The following is an 18,855-nucleotide window of genomic DNA, read 5'->3' as shown; positions in this document are numbered from 1 at the left end:
GGGCGAGGAACGAGAAAGGGATACGCCTTCGGAGGAGAACTGGCACGGAATACATTCTAGCGCCGGTAGGGCTACCGGTGTTTCGGTTAGTTCTTCAACCTTTCGGCTTTAATTAAATTTCGAACCCGCTCCCATCCCCCATTCTCATACGTAAGCCCCCAAACCCTCACGTGCCGGCGTCCTATCGATAAACTGTTGCCCCAGATTATTGGGTCGAAAAACTCCATCAAATACGAACCAAAGTAGAAGGGGAATGGGGGGTGGGGGGAAGTGCTTTTCGATGCAAACGAGGACCAACGATATATCGCAATGTGTGCGCGTGTGTTTGTATGCATGTGTTTCAAGGAAATTCAAAGGACGAACGAAAGCAACGGTCTCCTTAGAAGGAGAACTGCAGAAAAGTCCTTTTTCCGTCCCGTGGCGAACACGCGGGGAAGGCCGAAATTCATTCATTTTTCATCGCTACTCGCCGGAGGCAATTTTTCAACCCACCCAGGAGAGGTGGAGGGGAGGGGGTACGGCCTGGGTCACGCAATGAATCAGAACCCTTCGCGGCAGAGTCGCTCGGAAGGCACAAGGAACACCTTTCGAGGCCGAGACTCTCTCTCTCTCTCTTTGGCACGTCACCTTCCCTCGTGGTGCTACGCACGTGGCCTATCAACTGCTCGCTGGGAAAACGGCAAGGAAAATGCGTGATTCTTTCAAGCAGCGCTATACTTTGGTGGGAAAAAAAGCAAAAAGAAAACGCACGAAACGTAAATAAAAGCGAACGCACACACACACGCTCGCGCCTTACCTCTTATCGACCTTCAGCGATCAGCATCATCATCAGCTGGTTTCTGGTGCCATGCCTTGCCCTTTCCCCCCATCCCCCTGGTCCCCGGCACCCGTTCACAACGCGGTGGAATATTGGAATTCTTATCGTGATTATACTTCCTCGTTCTTCCGTCTTGACGTTTTTATAAATTTCCAATGACGAGCGAGCGTGTTGCGTACCGGCGTCCTACGGGGTTTTCCACCGCTAAAGGAATCCCTTTTACCCGACCGGGTGGGGTGGGTGGCCTAATCAAAAACCCCTTCACAGGCAGGCGAACGATCGGTCGAATAATCGATTGGGTGGAGCTGGGGAAAACAACAGCGCGGGGTGGCTGAAAATACATCGCCTGATACATCATGCTGTGCGGAACTGTCCCTACGAGAAAGAAGAGCGAGAGCAAACGTGGGTGAGGGTGGGAGGCTCCCGATACTAGGAGGAAAATCAAATCAGGAAAGTGATTTTTCCTTCAAAAACTTCAACGAGCCCTAGGAAAATGGGGAATGAAACGGGCTTCGTTTCGTGAAAGGAGGCAGGAGCAAAAATAGAAGTAAAAAAAAGGAAAAAAAAATACAGCACAAAGAGAAAGAAGGAGAGAGTACCGAAGCTGTGTACAGCATAAATAAAAAGGCACCAGAACGAACACTTATTTATGTACCAACGCCTCACCTATGGCATACATTTTTTACCACTTGTAAAAGCTTTCGTTTTGGAGGACGTTCACCCATTCCCGATCCCGTTGCGATTTGTCGAACTCCGGGCTCCGTTCGTGTGTCTGAATGAATTGAAAATCGTTCAATTTGTTAAGTATTACATCTGCACCAGGTAGCAGGGGAGGGAATGTACAGTCTTCTTGCTTTTATGGACGCCAATCGATATCGTATCAAAGCTATTTAGTTTCCGTTCTCTATTCACAATCATGCTTGATGAAGAGTGTCCTGAGGAGAAAAGTTGAACGAGGTAGTTGGAAGGAGCGCTCGTAGCAAAAGCCTCCTGGTCCTGGTGATATGTGGGGCATTCGGTATTGTTCGACTGCGTCAAATATTCATCATATTTGAATGACAATTTCGATCAACGAGATGCAAATATCGATCGCAAATTTGGAATGAAACGACATACCCTCCATGTAGTTCCCTTGTTGATTGTCCAAATACGAGGGAATAAATTGAATATTGAGTACACATTTACAATGAACTGATGTGTGAAAAGTTTTACATTTTTACATTAACACGTTGACTGCCATGTCACGTTAGTTCTAAAAAATGTTTGATCCATAAATAAATGAAAATGCAACATAAAAACTATAGTAATATTACAAAAAGCTCCTTGGGATGCTAAGTCTTTGTTTGACCGTCGAAACCCGTTGGTTTAACAAATGTTATAAACGAATTTTAGTAAAAAAGGTTGTACTAAAAAAGTATGCTAAAACCGTTTGGCAGTCAACGTGTTAAGTTCAGTTGTGACTACAATAAAAATGTTCGACAGGTTTAGCGCGCTATAAAATAATGCACGCTCCTAAATGTTTGCAATTATACTAATACTTGGAAAAAAAATTAGTTTTCACATTCGAAAAACAGCTATGAGGGTAATACTTACATCTAAAACATTGATTTATTTGATTACTGCCAAAACAACTCAATAGTGCAAGCACTGTTTGTTCGTGTAATTGAAAAGATTCACACCGCACACTCCGGCGTGTGGCGAGGGTTCTTTGGACGCCCATTTACCTGCCCATTAGCAAAAGAATGATCGCCCATTAGTTCGCGTTACTTTTTTCCCGTCCATTGACAGTTGATCTTTATCGCCACCGACCACCGAGTGTCTACGCCGTAGTTCCCGACCGCGCTTTACATTACGCCAGGAACACGGTGTTCGCCATTCCAAAAAAAAAACAAACCCCGTCGGAGCATTTTCCATCGTTCGGATGCAGACAAATAGACTCTTTCTGATATTTATAGCCGCTCGGTACGGAGGGCTCCCGGAGTACTAACCTCCAATGCGCGAAGTACCGAAGGGGCTTGGAAGCAAAAGGGGTAGTAATTATATTTTAATTTCAAAGCATGCAGCCGTAAAACTGTCACTTTCGGTGATATTTTATATCAATTGCCCGCCATAAATCGCTTCCATAAACGGGAGCTCTGGCAAATGGTGGTGGTTGCTAGTCGCGTCGCCGTTCCGCACTATCCGAGGGAGGAGGATGTAGCATCTTCAAACGAGCAGGATTACTCTCCAACGGTGCCACCGTGGGGACCGGGGTCTTCCCATTTCTTCACCGCCGTACAGATGTTTCCGGTTTCCGGCGCTCGGCGACTGCACCGACGTCCCGCTGTGGTCAAGTGAATCATTAATTACACTGTTCCTGCCATTGCGCGAGACACCTCGGTTTCCACACGTGGCGTGGCGGTGGTCCTTGGGGGCACCTGTCGAAGCTACGAAGATCACAAATCTAACAGCATTGGAATCACCACGGTTGCGAGTCGAGAGGTGAAGTGGTAAAGTTCAAGGGGCAACGTAACAATTAAATCCTAATTTCAACCCACGCCCAAACCACTAAAGTCTGTCTAGAACCAGACGCGCTGGGAACCGACGGTATGGTCTTAAAGTCTCCCCTCCCACACAAGGTTCCACACTCTGGCACACAAATCACCTGCATCTACCCGGCAGACATCGAACAAGAAAATCGCTTTTCAACACCTTCCTTCCGTCGCTCGTTAGAAGTTCTCTCCTCCTCGTTGGTCCGTAAGTCATCCGGCGCTCAGAAGATTAGAGCACAACCAGCCCCTCGGAGCTCGGAATTATACGACCGGCAGCCAACTTATGCGCTAGATTCAGTGACGATTGCTGTTAAACGTTTCTTGTCCGCCTTAAACGACTCCACGCGCCATTTCAACTTCCAACATCCAAAGTTGGATGTACCCCACAAATCCGCCCACCAATCGTCGGCCGTTACTTCGGCCTCCCACTCCCAACCCCCCCACGCTGAACAGGAAAAAGTGTGTGTTCTAACACTTCCCTCCGCCTCCTCCAAACTCAAACACAGTTGGTCCACAGACCCTCTAAGCCCGAAAATAGAACATTAATAATCGTTTCTTTAATTGTGCACATTATCTTTCGGCTGAGATCTTTCGAGGCGAGGGAGCACGCGGGCGGTGATGCACGCCGACGACGCCTGGTCGAGTTCCCTAAAACTTCTTCGACCCATCGGCGCCGATGCTTCCAAGTGCTGTTAAGTGCCCGCAAATGGTCGCACAACTCACCCGAACGCCGACGTTCGGACGGACGGTGGCGGTTTGCTTTAAAGACGATGTTTTTCGATGGTTGTGCCACCTACAGCGCATCGCGTTCGAGATGAATATTAAGTAGCCGCCAGCCTAGCTCTAGCGGGCGGGTGCTGAAGACATTTGAATATCATCGTCGGGTGGCACCACACGGCGTGAGGGCGACAACTCCGGGCCGCCTCCTTCAGAACGCCTTCGATAGGAATCGCCGAAAGTAATGTCGGTGTTTGGCAACCGTCGTCTAGCCGGGGTGTTTTGTAGCTTTTTCCCCCTCCCGCTCCTCCTTTCTTCCGGGTCAAAGTTTTGTCAGCCATCAAATAGATTTGCCCGATATGGGGGGGCAGCTTATTAAGGGCGAATTAAAATATCGGACCGCCCCGGAGCGCCACCGAAAGTTTGCAGATTTTATCGCTTGGTGCTTGCTCTAAGGAACTGAATTCGTTCGTACTAAGCTGGCAGTGGATGATAAATCAATCGTTATATTTAGTTCAACCAGATTAAAACAAAGAACAAGTCTGTGTACTCAACATAAGCATCAGTATTTTCATTATTCCTTTCATAAAAGCGCTATAAACACTAAGTGTCACTTTGCCATAAAATACTACATGCGCCAAAATGTATGCAATAGTACCAAATTCTTTTGAGTGTGATTTATTTTCGGGCTAAAACGCAAACCAAGTTTGTGGCAGAAGACCATTTTTATGAGCATTTCAATTACAAAATCTGACTTTATTGGTCTGATTCTGTTTCGGACTCTTTACCATCGCTGTCGAAACTCTGTAACTCTGCCGGAAAAAATAGAAAAAAGTCTTTAAGTAAACACCGCGTTGGAGTTCCGAAGCAAATACTAGAATCAAGATCCTCTTCCGCGGAAGCATCGGGAATCATTGCAAACGACATTCCTTTGGATTCTTGAAAAGCATCGCCGACTGAAGGTTTGATAAAACGCACATACAATCGGGTGGAAGTGGGCAACTATTGGCAACGTGCCAAAAGCGCAATAAAAGATTGCGCACTTGCATCGCAATGTGCAGATTGAAGCGAACGGTAGTTACATTAGACGAGACGGTACGGTCTTCCACACCCCATGCCGTCGTGAGGTTTACGGGAAAGTTTAAGAACGACAGCAGATGGGGAAAAGGACATCAAATGCGATCGGAATCCCGCCGAACGGTAACGATTGAATTGTTTGTATTGTTTCGTTCGTTCCTTTTTACATTTGCGAAGAACTATTGCGCATTCCCCGATCGGTTGTGTTCGTTTGTTTTGCCACATCAAAGGGCTCTCCGCAGCGGGAGACGGAATCCCGAATCTCGTCCATCTAGATAAATACGTAATTTTCTTTCCGGCTGCAAATATGAGTCCTTCCATCGGTCGCTTTCTCGAAACCTGTCTCGAACCCTTCTTTTCCTTTTTTTTTTGGTCGCGTCCCCGAAAATATGGGAACCCATCTATCGTTGGATCTGCCTCAGCTACGGCATTCGCAGGATAAAAACTTAACCTGAAAATTCGGCGTCCTTCATCCTCCATCCTCCGCGGGACAATCGCAATCGAGCGAATAGTTGCACGGCGCTGTCGCGCACGGCTGCAATCCGTCCAAGCGTACAATGCGTGACACGTGCCGGAGACATTAATAATCTTCCCAAACGAGCGCGCGCGCGGGGGAAAATCGGGGCAAAATGAAAGGAGCATTGGAAAAAATAACCAGCGCTTTGGCGCCTGGCCGTGTATTTGCCCGTCTGTCGGTTCCATTGACGTCCAACACAACAACAACTCGTTGACAACTGTGTCGCCAAATTTCTGCTAAATCAACTTCTCTCTCTATCTCGCAAACAAAACAACAACAAAGCAGGAAAAGAAGTACAAAGAAGTACATGGAAAACGTGGCCGGCATGGGTCGAAAGAAAAGCACACCCCTTCCGTCAACCCCTGGCGGCCCGCCGGGAAACTCGCACGGATGAGTCAATATTGATCCTGTAGTTTAAACGCGCCATAATGGGCTTTTCGCGCGCGTGCGAGGGCAAAAAACAAACTCGGTGTGAAAATCGTGTGACAAAACGATACTGAGGGAAAATTGTGGACACATAACAGAAAAAAAACACACACACTGGAGGGAAACAAAGTGGTGGTTTTCTTCTATAGTTCCGGTTGCCTTTCATCCGTGGCATTTTTTGATAGATTGAAGCATCAAAACCGACCGTGGGTGGGGAGGATTGTTTGGATTGAAAAAACGTCGTTATTGTCGACGCGGCGAAAAAGCGGTGATTTTTCCTTTCATTTCACCTACAGCACGAACCGGGTGTCAACTGCACACATGTGGCCCGCGATTCGAAGCTCCAATTTTACAAAATAATATCTTCAATAACTCCGGAGATGTGCGCCTCACAAATCCCTGCTGTTTTTACCCTTTGTAATGGAACGTGTTTCCATCCGGATTGGTCCTCATCACTAAAATTGTTTCTCCAACCATTGAACCGACCCTCAAAATCTACCCTCTGCCGGTTTGACGTCGAAAGCATCGGAGATTGATATTTATGTTAATTGATTTTTGTCACCTCTCGCCAACCAACCATTTTGTCGATGAAGGAATTGGGCAATAATGCCTCGGTGCTACTGTTCTAAAACCCCTGGGGCATCAGCTGCAACACCTCTAGGTCCGCCTGGACCGACTCCAATTATCCAAAATCAACATCATCAAAAGTTTGGTCCGGTATTTTGGAGGCTGAACGCGGAAAGGGATTCGAACGCTAAACAAAGCTCACGTTAGAACTTACAACCCCGTGCCTAATTATAGCTTTTTCACCTTCGCTAGCCAGGATATAGCCAAAAAAAGTACCAACACATTCTAATTATTTTCCCCGTTTTCCTTTTTTTCCCCCCACCCTCTAATTACAGCAATTAACAACAAAGGATCACCGATCGACTACAAAACCGGCTCGGCCTGCTCGACGCCGACGAAGGACACGCTGAAGAGCTACGATCGCAACTGCATGGGACCGGTACTGCCGCCCCGCAGCACCATGTGCGGCCCGCCGTCGCACCACTACTCGGCGCCGCTCAACTTCCGCAAGGGCTTCACCTTCACCAAATGTACATGGAAGTGTACGGCTATCCTAGTGATACTATTAAGTGTTATACTCGTTATAACATTATTATTAACAGGTAATTGCACGCCCTTACCCGGGCTAAATAAGCTAATTATGGAGGGAATTCCCGGAAGAGAGTGGACCTTTCGTCCTTCGTTTTTTTTTTTTTGGGGGGGGGGGGGGACTTTATGTTCATTGATGTCACCACCACGTCCCTTTTAATTCGGTTCACTTCGGGGAAGCGTTGCCAAAATTGGATCGCTGCTCACGTGGTTTGGTGTCTAACTCCTTTTTTTGTTCAATTGTTTCCCTACAACGTTACGAGATGGTAACAAGGATTCCAGGGGTGAAACAACCAAAACTCTTCTGAAACATCCGCGTCCCTGTGTCGACGTAGGACCCCCAGAACTCCCCTCTTAATGCGTCGGTCTGATGTGTCCTAACACTCATCTTATGGCGGTTATGGGCAGCGGACAAGTACGACAAAATGTTTCACCATTTGTTACCCTCCTCCTCCGTACAACGAGGTACGAGGGGAAGCCGGATGAGGACGCGGTCAGCTGGACGACTTTGATGAAGGGAAAAATAACCAAAACAACACCGTGTCCGACAACGGTCCGTAAAAACCCACACGGGCGCGGCTGTTGGCGGCCGCTGTTGCCAAAAAATCATTCCCGACCGAGGGTGGACACGGAGTGGACATTGTAAAAGCTTTATCCACCATGTTGCTGATGCCCACTGTGGGGCTAATTTTAGTCTACACGGGTACAAGCATGTATGTGTGTTTGTGTTTTGAGTAATTGGAACTGGTAACCCCCTGGCCGCAGTTTTTTTTTTTTGGTAATGGTCGTCGAAAAACGAGGTTAGAAAATACCCATCCACTTCAAAGCACAAGGCAAACACACACGCACACCCTCGCGAAAAAACAAAAAAACGGGTTGGAAATCCTATATCGTATCATTAGAAAACGCCCTCTCCTTCCACGCTCGCCATGAATTGGTAGTTAAACTTGCGAGGGCCGGGATTTTTGGGTATCCGGACACAGGACTTTTAATCACTTAATTTCCAGTTCGGGTACTTGTCATCAGATCAGTCGACCAAACATGGCGTCCGTACATGCGGAAGGTGGAAAGAACGCCGGAAACAATTTGGGAACGTGGAAAGGGATTCATATTACAGCTGACCATTTAGTTGTCGGATGCAACCTTCCCCAGCTGGCTACCGGACACAAAGGGATGTTCTATTGATTTCGTTTTCCCTCCCCGTCGTCTCCGCTGTCCTTTAACGTCCCGAGGGCGGCTAATGAACATGATTTACTAACCTTGACACGGGATAGAATTACATCCGCATCAGGTCCTCGTCTCTTGTGTCATCTTTTGCTTTTTTGTCCGTTCTTCCAATGTCCAACGAATGGTTTCAGATTGGTCAGAAGTATTATTTACATCATCCTATTGACATTCCCTTCTACATCTACAAGAGAACTCCCTTTCTTCTTGACCGTTCGGTTTTGCATCCGTTTTCGATTCCGATTTCGGTCGGTGCGTGACGCACGAACTCGGCGACTATTTTGGGTGGCTTTCGGCCGTCCTTTTTCCTCCCCCCTCCTTGTCGTTAATTGTGTCAGCTGGACTGCGGAATGATGATTAATTCCAGTGGCAAATGGTGTAGGGAGACGGTTCTCACGCTCCCCGGAGAAAAGGGATCTTTTTTCACCGAGAACTACAAGACGACGGTGCGTGTCGTCTTCCTTTTCGCGTCGGGTTCGGGGCGCGATCGATAATGATGGCTATTTGATCCTTTTAAACCCATCTTCAGAAGTGACCCTCTTTTATTCTGGGTCTTTTTGGGGAAAAAGAGATCCTTTAAATCGTCAATACAACACAGAATTAATCTATCTCCCTCTCTCTCTCATCTCTCTACGGGGACACCTTCAAAATTTGAACACGGTTCTAATGCTTCCACAAAAACTACTTTCCTCTCGTTGCAGCATCTAACGTTTTAAGTATATCATATCCAACCACCAACCCGTGTACAGTTCTAGTCGACGAGAAGGCAGAGATCTCTGCAGCCAAAAGCACGATAGCGGACGCGAACCGGGCCGGCATACCGGGTGGTGGTGGCGATGGGCTCGGTCTCGATCCCTCGTCCGCCCTGTCGCCGGTCGCTTCCGGTCGGCTGAAACCGACCACCGTGGACGACTCGCAGGCGGCACCTTCGTCTTCATCGGCCGGCGGTGCGGCTTCGTCGGGAACATCGGGACTTTCGTCGGCGTCTGCCGCCTCGACGGCGAAGGCGTCACCCGGAGCATCCGGCGCAGGCACAGGTACAGTAGAGAGCGCGGGCGGACGCACGGTTGACGCACACTTACGTTCGCCAGAGTTGTTGCACGTAGCTGTTGTTGGTAGCACTCTAACCGTAGTTGGGCAAGGGCACGGTAGGGGTGGGATGGTGGTAGCGGGTGGTAGTGTAGTGCATGGTAAACGACGCGCACGTCGGGAGGCCTCCGGAACTGACACCGGTGGTCGTGCGGATGACCGCACGTACGATGAAAGCGCTGATGATAACGGTTTGTTGCATGAAGATGACGATGATGGTCCGGTGGTGGTTGATGCGGTGTCCCAGCGTAGTCCATCGTTGGCCGCCATCGGTGACGAACGTGGTGAGGGTGTTCCTTCGACTCCACAACCTTCCGATTATGAACATCAGCGAGAAACTGTTGACAGTGTGGAGGATAACGATGGTCAGCCAGCTGGAAGAAGGCGGCCTGCGAGTCCACTTCCTTCAGAACGCGCAACACCGAATGACGCAGCGTTCGCTGAGGCCGTGGTGCGAGATGGGGTTGGTATTTTTATCACTAATGATAATGGCCTACGGTTCCGGGAAGAAAGTTCTTCCCCCCTGCCAGGGTCGTTCGAAGATGTGCCGCAATCGACAACGGTCTCGGAGAAGGAAGACATCAACGGTGAGGATGAGAAATGGGCCCACGATGACCCGTCAGTTCACGAGCCGGAATACATCGTGCACATCCCGCACGACCAGCCCGAGGTCGCGCTGGTAAGCCTAGAGGATGGACTACCGCTACAGCCGGGTGGGGAACGTGACAAACACTACTACAAAACCGTCGAACAGGTACCGGAGGTGCGCGAGGTGACTCCACCGCCGGTGGAAGTGGTAAGAATCCACACGCTTCCACCTCCGCACGTCGCGCAATCGGCTCCCGCCGTCCCCGTCTATCTGATCCGCGAGGTAAACGGCACGTCATCGTCACCCAACCACGACTCCGAGGGTGAACCTGCCGACGAGGACATCCCAGAGCTTCCCCGACTGCTGGTGAACATTTCCATCGCGTCCGATCATGGGTCTGGGACGGTGCAGCATTCCGTGTACGTGCTGCAGGTGTCCATCCCGACGCCCCCCGAGTACATACCGAAGCCGGCCAACTTCGAGCAGTGCCCACCGGAACCACCGCCAGCTCCGCCCTGTCCCATTAAGTGTCCGACCGATTCGCAGTTCGCGCGCTATCGCATCGTCGACATTCACGACGACGACGAGCCGGGAAGTGAAGATACGGACGAGTCCTTGGTGGCACCCGAGTCGGAAAGCTCGACCGAGTTCGCGGCAATGCCGGTGGTCGCCCGCGTTGGTGGTGGTATGACGCAGGAATTCACCACCGAACGGCGGGAGTTGGCCGCAGACCCACAGGAACCCACGTCCTCCCCCGTGGGTGCATTGCAATGTCCTGAGGTAGCGCAGCCGGCACCCATTCTCATCCTGGAAGGTGAGAGAGCAAGTCGCCCCGTTTCATCCCCCTGCCATACCCGTGTACATAAATACCTACGGCGAAAGGCCCTCCCCCAAAAACACCATCATCAACATCGATCGATTCTGAAAGCGAAGCCGGAACGGGAAAAGAGCGGACTCCTGAACTCCAGAACTCCAGAATGAATGAACGAACGAACGAATAGCCACAAGCCACAAAGTTCTCCCTCCTTCACACAGGAGTAGCGCAACCGAACGAAGCGACTGCCATCGTTGCCAGCTAACCTCAAAAACGTACCTGCTTTAAATTCAGCGCGTTCCATACTAATCCAACGTACACTACTAGGCTTCTGCACTAGGTTTTTGTGCACCTTCCCGCCATTGCTGTACATTTGCTTCTTGCTTGATTTTGCCGCCTAACGTTCTGCTTCTTCATTTACTGTGTGTGTGTGTGTGTGAGATAGAATGGTTACGAAAGTCGGGCTAGAGTTGACCGGGTGTGCTGGAAACTAATTAATATGCACCCGGTGTAGTCATGTGTGGAGTTACTTTTTGGCTTCTTTGTGAGGGCTGTCCTTTGTATGTGTGTATATGTGTGTTTAGTATTCAGTAGTAGAAGAACGGGGCAGCAAATAATAAAAGAAGAGGATAAAAATCCCCAGTTCTAGTAGAAGGTCCAGTAGCGTGTAGACGTAACCACACACTTTGCACATATGGAGTCATTCGGCAAATGAGCAAAATCTCTTGTACAACACCACATACATTGTACTAACTTTTTCGCTTCTCTTTCTTTTTCCCCCCTTCTATCTCTCCCTACATCTCTGTATGTCTGTTCTCTTGTTTTTCTATTTTTCCCTCTAACACATAAAATCGTTACGCTAACCAAATCCGCTCTGTACGTGTGTTTGTGTTTCTGTGTTCTGTTGGCGCGGTTTTCCTTGTTTTTCTGTTTTTTTTTTGTGTGAACGAAACCACGGTACAATCCCCGGGATTTGCCGGGCTGTTGCCAACCAACTCGAACATTGATCTGAAAAACATAAAAAAACAACCCAAACCACCCCCACCCCGATCACAACTTACACAACAGGTGCGCGCACATTCCCGGCCCGAAGTTTCCCACCGGACGGTACCACCTTCTCCCAGATCACGCTCGGCCAGCGGCTGTCGAAGGAGATACCGCCGTACAGCTACTGGAACATGCAGTTCTACCAGTCGGAGCCGGCGTACGTCAAGTTCGATTACAGCATCCCCCGGGGCGCCTCGATAGGTGTTTACGCGCGCCGCAACGCCCTCCCGACGCACACCCAGTACCACTTCAAGGAGGTCCTGAGCGGATTCAATGCGCGCCAGACACGTGCCACTCACGTAAGTGTACTCAGCTGAGCTCAGCCCGAGCGTCATCATCAAATGGTTGTCGCCCTCCTCTATTCTCGGCCCAAAGGAAAAAAAGGGAAAACAAATTCACGCCACCAGCGACGCTGCGTTCCTCCCCCAAAGGGATTTTTCCCCCTTCCTTTTTTTTGGGTAGGTTCCTCCCAATCCCGTAGAAACCTCTTTTACGATCCATCAAGATCAGGGAACTGATTAATTAGAACGATAGCTGGAAGCGAGAGCACCGGTGTATCGCGGAAATCGACCCGATTTTCTCAATCTTCTCCTCCCCCTTCCCAGTCACGTCCCTTTGAACTCGGACGCTTTTCCAACGCTTCCGTAATTGAATACCATTCTGGACCACTCCTTCGGTGGCAATTGTCCCCCGAAGGCACGCTAGTCCACTTTAGTTTTACCTAGGGCGCATTGAAGAGAGTTGCGTGTTCGTATCGCGTTCGTATCCCTTTTGCTATCCCCTTCCTAGGAGCCTCATTTGTTGACCGATTTATATTTCTCTCTCTAACGAGAACCAACGCGTTGGAGCGGGGCAAAACGAACGTTTGGTAGCGAGCACTTGCGTGTTGTACGATGGCGGCGATAATGAAAAGTTAACTAAACAATATAAATGTCCGCAACCGTATGTGTGTGCGTGTGCCTGTTGTGGAGTGGATGGAGTTGTCCCCCTCGGTGAAAGCGTCCTGGCGCATGTGATTCCGCTGTACGATATCGCTGGACAAGGTCACTGGACAAATATTGACACAGTGACCAGAGGAGGGGGGGAGTGTGGAACCAACTAAGTGGCTCCAAAAGAGAGTTGACAGGAAGCATAAGGTCATGTTAGATTTTTGTGTTATATATGTTTGATATGGCCTGCCGATGGGCAGATTAGAATCGACGGGGAGTTTGCGTGGCGTGAAGTTTCGGTTTATTACCCCATTCCTAAATCACTTTCATTTCGAGGGACCGTAACGAAATGTAATCGGATTGTTTGAATAACTTATTAACCGTGGAAATATATCGCCTCTTACCTCCACAGCCTTCGATGCGTCGCGAAGTGACGCGCTACATGGAACCGGGCCACTGGTTCCTGTCGATCTACAACGACGACGGTGACGCACAGGAGATCGGTTTCTACGCCCTGGTCGCCGAGGATATGACCCAGAACTGCCCGAACGGCTGCTCCGGCAATGGTCAGTGCCTGTTGGGACACTGCCAGTGCAATCCCGGCTTCGGTGGAGACGACTGCAGTGAGAGTAAGTACTTTTTGAAAACGTTTTTTTGCGATGAAGAACGCGACGTCTCTAACCACTTTTCTTGTGTGCTTTTAGGTGTCTGCCCAGTGCTGTGCTCGCAGCGTGGGGAATACATCAACGGCGAGTGTCAGTGCAATCCGGGCTGGAAGGGCAAGGAGTGCTCGCTGCGCCACGACGAGTGCGAAGTCCCGGACTGCCACGGTCACGGGCACTGCGTCAGCGGAAAGTGTGCGTGCGTACGAGGCTACAAGGGCAAATACTGCGAAGAAGGTAGCATATTCGTACCAACGTCGTTTCGTTTCCCTCAGGAGTCTCCCAAGGGCGAGCGTTATCCCGAAGTGGATCGTTTTCAACACTCTTTCACGCACCACCTCTTCTTCTCTAGAGCAACTCTTAAACGAAACTAACAAAAACACACCAACATCTCACCGCCAGCCATCTCACACACATTAAAATGCCACCCGTAGAGAACATTCGCTCAGTAGTAGAGTATATACAGTATATACCCACAACCGTAGTGTTACCCCCCCGAAACCAAACCACCCGTAGTATTACGAAGAAACGCATCGGCCTCACAATCTCTAACCCACTCTAACAATAATACTGTGCCTTGCAACAGAGGATACGAACGAACGACCTTAGAGACCAGAAGATCAGAATTTATTTTGGGAAGCAAGAAACGTAGTGATTTACCTCACGATTTACCAATCTTCGATTCACTTCCAGTGGACTGTCCGCATCCGACCTGCACGGGCCATGGTTACTGCGCCGAAGGTACCTGCATCTGCAAGAAGGGCTGGAAGGGACCGGACTGTGCGGCGATGGACCAGGATGCGTTGCAGTGCCTGCCGGACTGCTCCGGTCACGGTACGTTCGATCTGGACACGCAGACGTGCACCTGCGAGCCGAAGTGGAGCGGTGAGGACTGCTCGAAGGAGCTGTGCGATCTGAACTGCGGCCAGCACGGACGGTGCGTCGGCGAGACGTGCAGCTGTGAGGCGGGCTGGGGTGGCGAGTACTGCAACAACAAGCTGTGCGATCCACGCTGCAACGAGCATGGCCAGTGCAAGAACGGAACCTGCCTGTGTGTGACCGGATGGAATGGAAAGCATTGTACCCTGGAGGGTTGTCCTAGCGGGTAACTGGATTGGCGACCTCTTGGTGAACCTAATGAGCTTTGATATTAACGAATTTTCCTATTTTTGTCTGTTTTAGTTGCTCCCAACACGGCCAGTGTCACGTGAGCGGTGAGATGATGTGGGAATGCCGCTGCTACGAGGGCTGGGACGGTGTGGACTGTTCGGTACCGCTCGAGCAAAACTGTGGCGACAACAAGGACAACGATCGTGGTACGTAACGCCACCAGCTTTACGCCGAAAGGAAGAGAACCTCCCTTGGCTAACCCTTAAAATCCGATTTTCTTCCCTCCAAGATGGTCTCGTCGACTGCGAAGATCCGGAATGCTGCGGCAGCCACTCGTGCAAGACGAGCCAGCTGTGCGTGTCGGCCCCGAAACCGATCGACGTGCTACTACGCAAGCAACCGCCCGCCATTACGGCGTCCTTCTTCGAGCGCATGAAGTTCCTGATCGACGAGGGCAGCCTGCAGAACTACGCCAAGCTGGAAACGTTCAACGAAAGGTAGGCGTCTGCGATTTTCCGGCGTTCTTCACGCTCTTCACCAACTCGCAAAACCCACGCATCCTTCCACGCAATTGCACCCGTGGTTGTGTGTGTATGTGATGGGTTGGGTTTAACTGTTTTATGGTTTCACTTTGTTTTTTATTTTATTTTAATTCGTGCATTTAATGTTTCTGCCGTGCGACGGGTTGCGTTGTAAATTAAACCAACGAGCAAAAGAATTGATGAGCTGATTGGCGAGCAGTTGTGGGAGTTTGTTCTTGTTTTTCGATCGGAAGTAATTCCTGTTTGTTTCTGCTTTCAATTCATGGTTTACATCGTTTGGTTTTAAATTGAACTTTGTAAATATTTATCCAACATCGATTACGTGCTAATTGTCGACTTTGGTATGATTTCATGTGTTGTTTTTCTGTGTTCTCTTCCCTGAAAAGAGAATAAATATTTTATTGATTCTATGATCGGCTGATATATTTGTATGGTTTTACATTTGTGATATTCCGGGGGAACTATTTGTTCCTCATTGGGGTTTGTGTTTATTTTTTGTTACGTATCTCACTCAACTGCCGTCGTGAATCAATGCCCGCCGATGGTTTTACGTTTTACTTTTTTTTTTCTTTTTGTTCAACCATTCCGATTTGCTATCCTTCGGACAGCTAGAGCACCCTCGTTTTCCGGTCCGGTGGTCTTCTGTTTGATTTGTTGCTCAACCGCAGCGGCAGTCATGCGAACCTCTGGGCAAATTGGCAAATTGCATCAGCAATTTTAATATGTTGCTGGGCGACCACGGAAACGGTGCCGGGAAACGAGAGTGCCTCCGGTTGGGTGGGCCCGGGGAATCACGAAAAACCCACGGGCCCCGCTAATGATTGCGCCCGACTTTCGCCGCAGAAAACGAATGCAAATAACCATCAAATAAATATATATACATATATTTCGTTATTATATATAATTACTAAATAAATATATTATGTTGTGCCCCCGTCTATTTATACATCCTCCCGCTAATTGCCATTTGTTTTAATTTTCAATGTTCCGCATCAACCAAACAAACAGAACCAAAGTCTTTTAAAGATGAGCAGGAAAAAAAAACTACAAAAGCTAAAATAAAACCAAACACAAATGGGCAAAAAAACACAAGCTTGCCATTTCCCTCCCGCCAGGCAAATATGCAAAACGTAGAAAAGAGAGGTGATTTATTTTGCGACAGAAAAAAAAAAATGATGATAAACCGTAAAATCGCGATAATACACCCGCACCCGAAACCCGGATTGCGTCCTGCGAAATTGCAAACTGAGTGTGAGAACCGAACGAAACCCTCCATCATGCAATGGAAGTGAGAGAGAGAGACTTACATAAAAACGCATAAAAACATTCACCGGAAGAAGACATAAATTAAACCCATTAAAGGCATCGCAAACATTTGCCGCAGTGCAAATAGAAAGTGGATACACTGTGTCCTTGCAGTGTTTCGGTCGCTTCGGTTTTGCGACAAATATGTTTCTTTTTTGCGTTTCGGTTACCAAAATCATCTCATGATGACATTGGCCCTTTGGGAAACAAGGAGATGGAAAGCCACTTCCGGCTTGGTGAAAATGGAAAAAGTCTGCTTTGAAAAGGAAAGTCTTCCTTTCGCCGCGAGGCTTGGGTGTGTAGAATTTATAATGGGTGCCATAATTGTGTGCAGTATTGTGTGATTTGTTGGAAACAATACCGAACCGGGTATCAATTGTACGTGCCATTAGCGAAGAACACTTAACCACCCCCTTGCCCAACCACCACCTCCCGGCAACGTGGGAAAACCCACGCGGTTGGAAAATGGAATGGGTATGTGTGTGTGTTGTGGGAAGTTTCCATTATGTATCGCAAATTAATACATTAAATATTAATCATCATCGAAACCTGAGCTCGATGGAAATTTGCGTTTCGCGTGGGGAAGGTAGGAGGGGTGGGGCGGATGCAGGAAAAAAGTTCATCCAACTGTAGCGCGTCGGGGAACACACACACACCCCCGCGGGGCGTGTTTGTCATTTTCCCAGCAGGTGGAAAATGGTGGTCTCTCTCGCATTGAAATCGACTATATCGAGTTTTTTTTTATCCGTTTCCCCCTCGGAATGGATGGAGGATGGTGCCACATTCTGTGTGTGGGCTCATCGACACCCGACCCGAAGCCTCGCCCGAGCCCCTGCTCTCGCTGGCTGCAGGAATGCCGTGAAAAATTAATTCATACTCAATCGCTCGATGATGATTATAACACCAGCACTTAATGCGATAATATTTTAATTATTACCAACCGGGAGAGAGTCAGATAGTTGGCTTTAAACCAAAGCCAACTCCGGAGCCGTCGGTGCGGGACTCCGTAATTGGTTTGTGCGTGCGGATTTTATGGAAATTAACATCCATCGAGCGAGCGTTGTGCCTTCGTCCTTTTGATGCGGCCAACCGTTATGAACCGAGAACAATGTTGCTAAACAACAAACTATTGAAGCTTTTTACACGTTAATGTGGAGCGTTCGATTTAAAGTAACAATTCGTTAATACGTAGCTAGGCCTAAGCGAAACAAGGTTTGAATCAAACAAACTTTAAAAGGTACAAAGCGAGAAACATGAATTTTCCCTTCACATTGAAAAGCGGTACATTAGAACGACCACCCTTTTTTCCGTATTCGAAAGTCGTAAACTCCCAAACTTCACCCAAAAAAGCTACTAATAACAAGATTTTCCCACTCGTTGAGAGATTTTTCTAACCACGTTTTCAATTTTTGCTTTTCTCCTTCCATTTCTCTCTCTCTCTTGCTCTCGCTTTCAATCTCGGCTAACTGTTAATACTAACCACTACTAAACTACTACTACAACTTCTACTACTACTTCCACCACTACTACTACTACTACTATCACCATCACTACCACCTTCGTGAATGTGCAGCATTTTTTGGAACCATTTTAATGCAAGGTAAGACCCCGAAACAAACAAACAAAACAAGCAAAACAAACAAAGGCTATCCCATTGCCGATTGGTAAACGAAAAAAAAACAAAAAATAGAGAAAACAAGCCAACAAACTACCGGGGGTCGTAAGCAAACGCGAGGAAAGTAAAGTCCAGACATAGTGTTGCTAACCTAACAGTACTAACATAAGTAAAACGCTAGGTGTTCGGTTCCGGTTCCACTTGTGCCGGTGACAGTCAAACGTGTAAGGACATCAAGTAACGTAAAAGAAACTGTTGCGGAATAGTTCCCTCATCCTCAACCCCCAAACAATAAACCTCTCATCCGCTGCTTTCCCTTTTCCCGCTCCAAATAGAAAAATAGAATTCCAAACACCAAAGAAAAAATAACAAATGGTGTAACAATTCATCCCGTGTTTCCTAAACCTGGTCATAAAAAAACTCATAACCCCAATCCGCCACTTATTCCTACTCCATCACCACAACTCACCCATCTCTGTAAGCCATCATCCATTTGTAAATCCCCAACTTCCCAAACTCCCTTTTAAAACAAAACACAAAAAAATCCCTTTCCCATCAAAGCCCACTTTTTAATCTTTAGTTTTGTGTACCGTGATACCAATTTATGTTCGCTAATTGTTTCTACTCTTTCTTGCGCTGAACTTGTTTTGTTTTTGTAGCGTGTGTTGCGCCTTCTGCGGCGTTCACTT

General features: G+C 48.4%; 1 protein-coding gene across 1 annotated transcript in view; it reads left to right on the top strand.

Annotated features, from left to right (window-relative positions):
* Positions 1-18,855, top strand: part of LOC131285410 (teneurin-m) — a 193,628-nt gene that overhangs the window by 167,043 nt on the left and 7,730 nt on the right. The window contains exons 3-11 of the mRNA XM_058314265.1: positions 6,988-7,254; positions 9,166-10,956; positions 12,025-12,302; positions 13,345-13,561; positions 13,637-13,831; positions 14,288-14,699; positions 14,777-14,910; positions 14,994-15,201; positions 18,125-18,151. Of these exons, the coding sequence (XP_058170248.1) occupies positions 6,988-7,254; positions 9,166-10,956; positions 12,025-12,302; positions 13,345-13,561; positions 13,637-13,831; positions 14,288-14,699; positions 14,777-14,910; positions 14,994-15,201; positions 18,125-18,151 (3,529 nt within the window). The remainder of the gene's footprint in view (positions 1-6,987; positions 7,255-9,165; positions 10,957-12,024; positions 12,303-13,344; positions 13,562-13,636; positions 13,832-14,287; positions 14,700-14,776; positions 14,911-14,993; positions 15,202-18,124; positions 18,152-18,855) is intronic.

The sequence above is a fragment of the Anopheles ziemanni genome, chromosome 3 (genome assembly GCF_943734765.1).
Source record: "Anopheles ziemanni chromosome 3, idAnoZiCoDA_A2_x.2, whole genome shotgun sequence".
Lineage (NCBI taxonomy): Eukaryota > Metazoa > Arthropoda > Insecta > Diptera > Culicidae > Anopheles > Anopheles ziemanni.
Note: the sequence above shows the minus strand (reverse complement) of the source record. Positions and strands in the feature narration are given on the sequence as shown.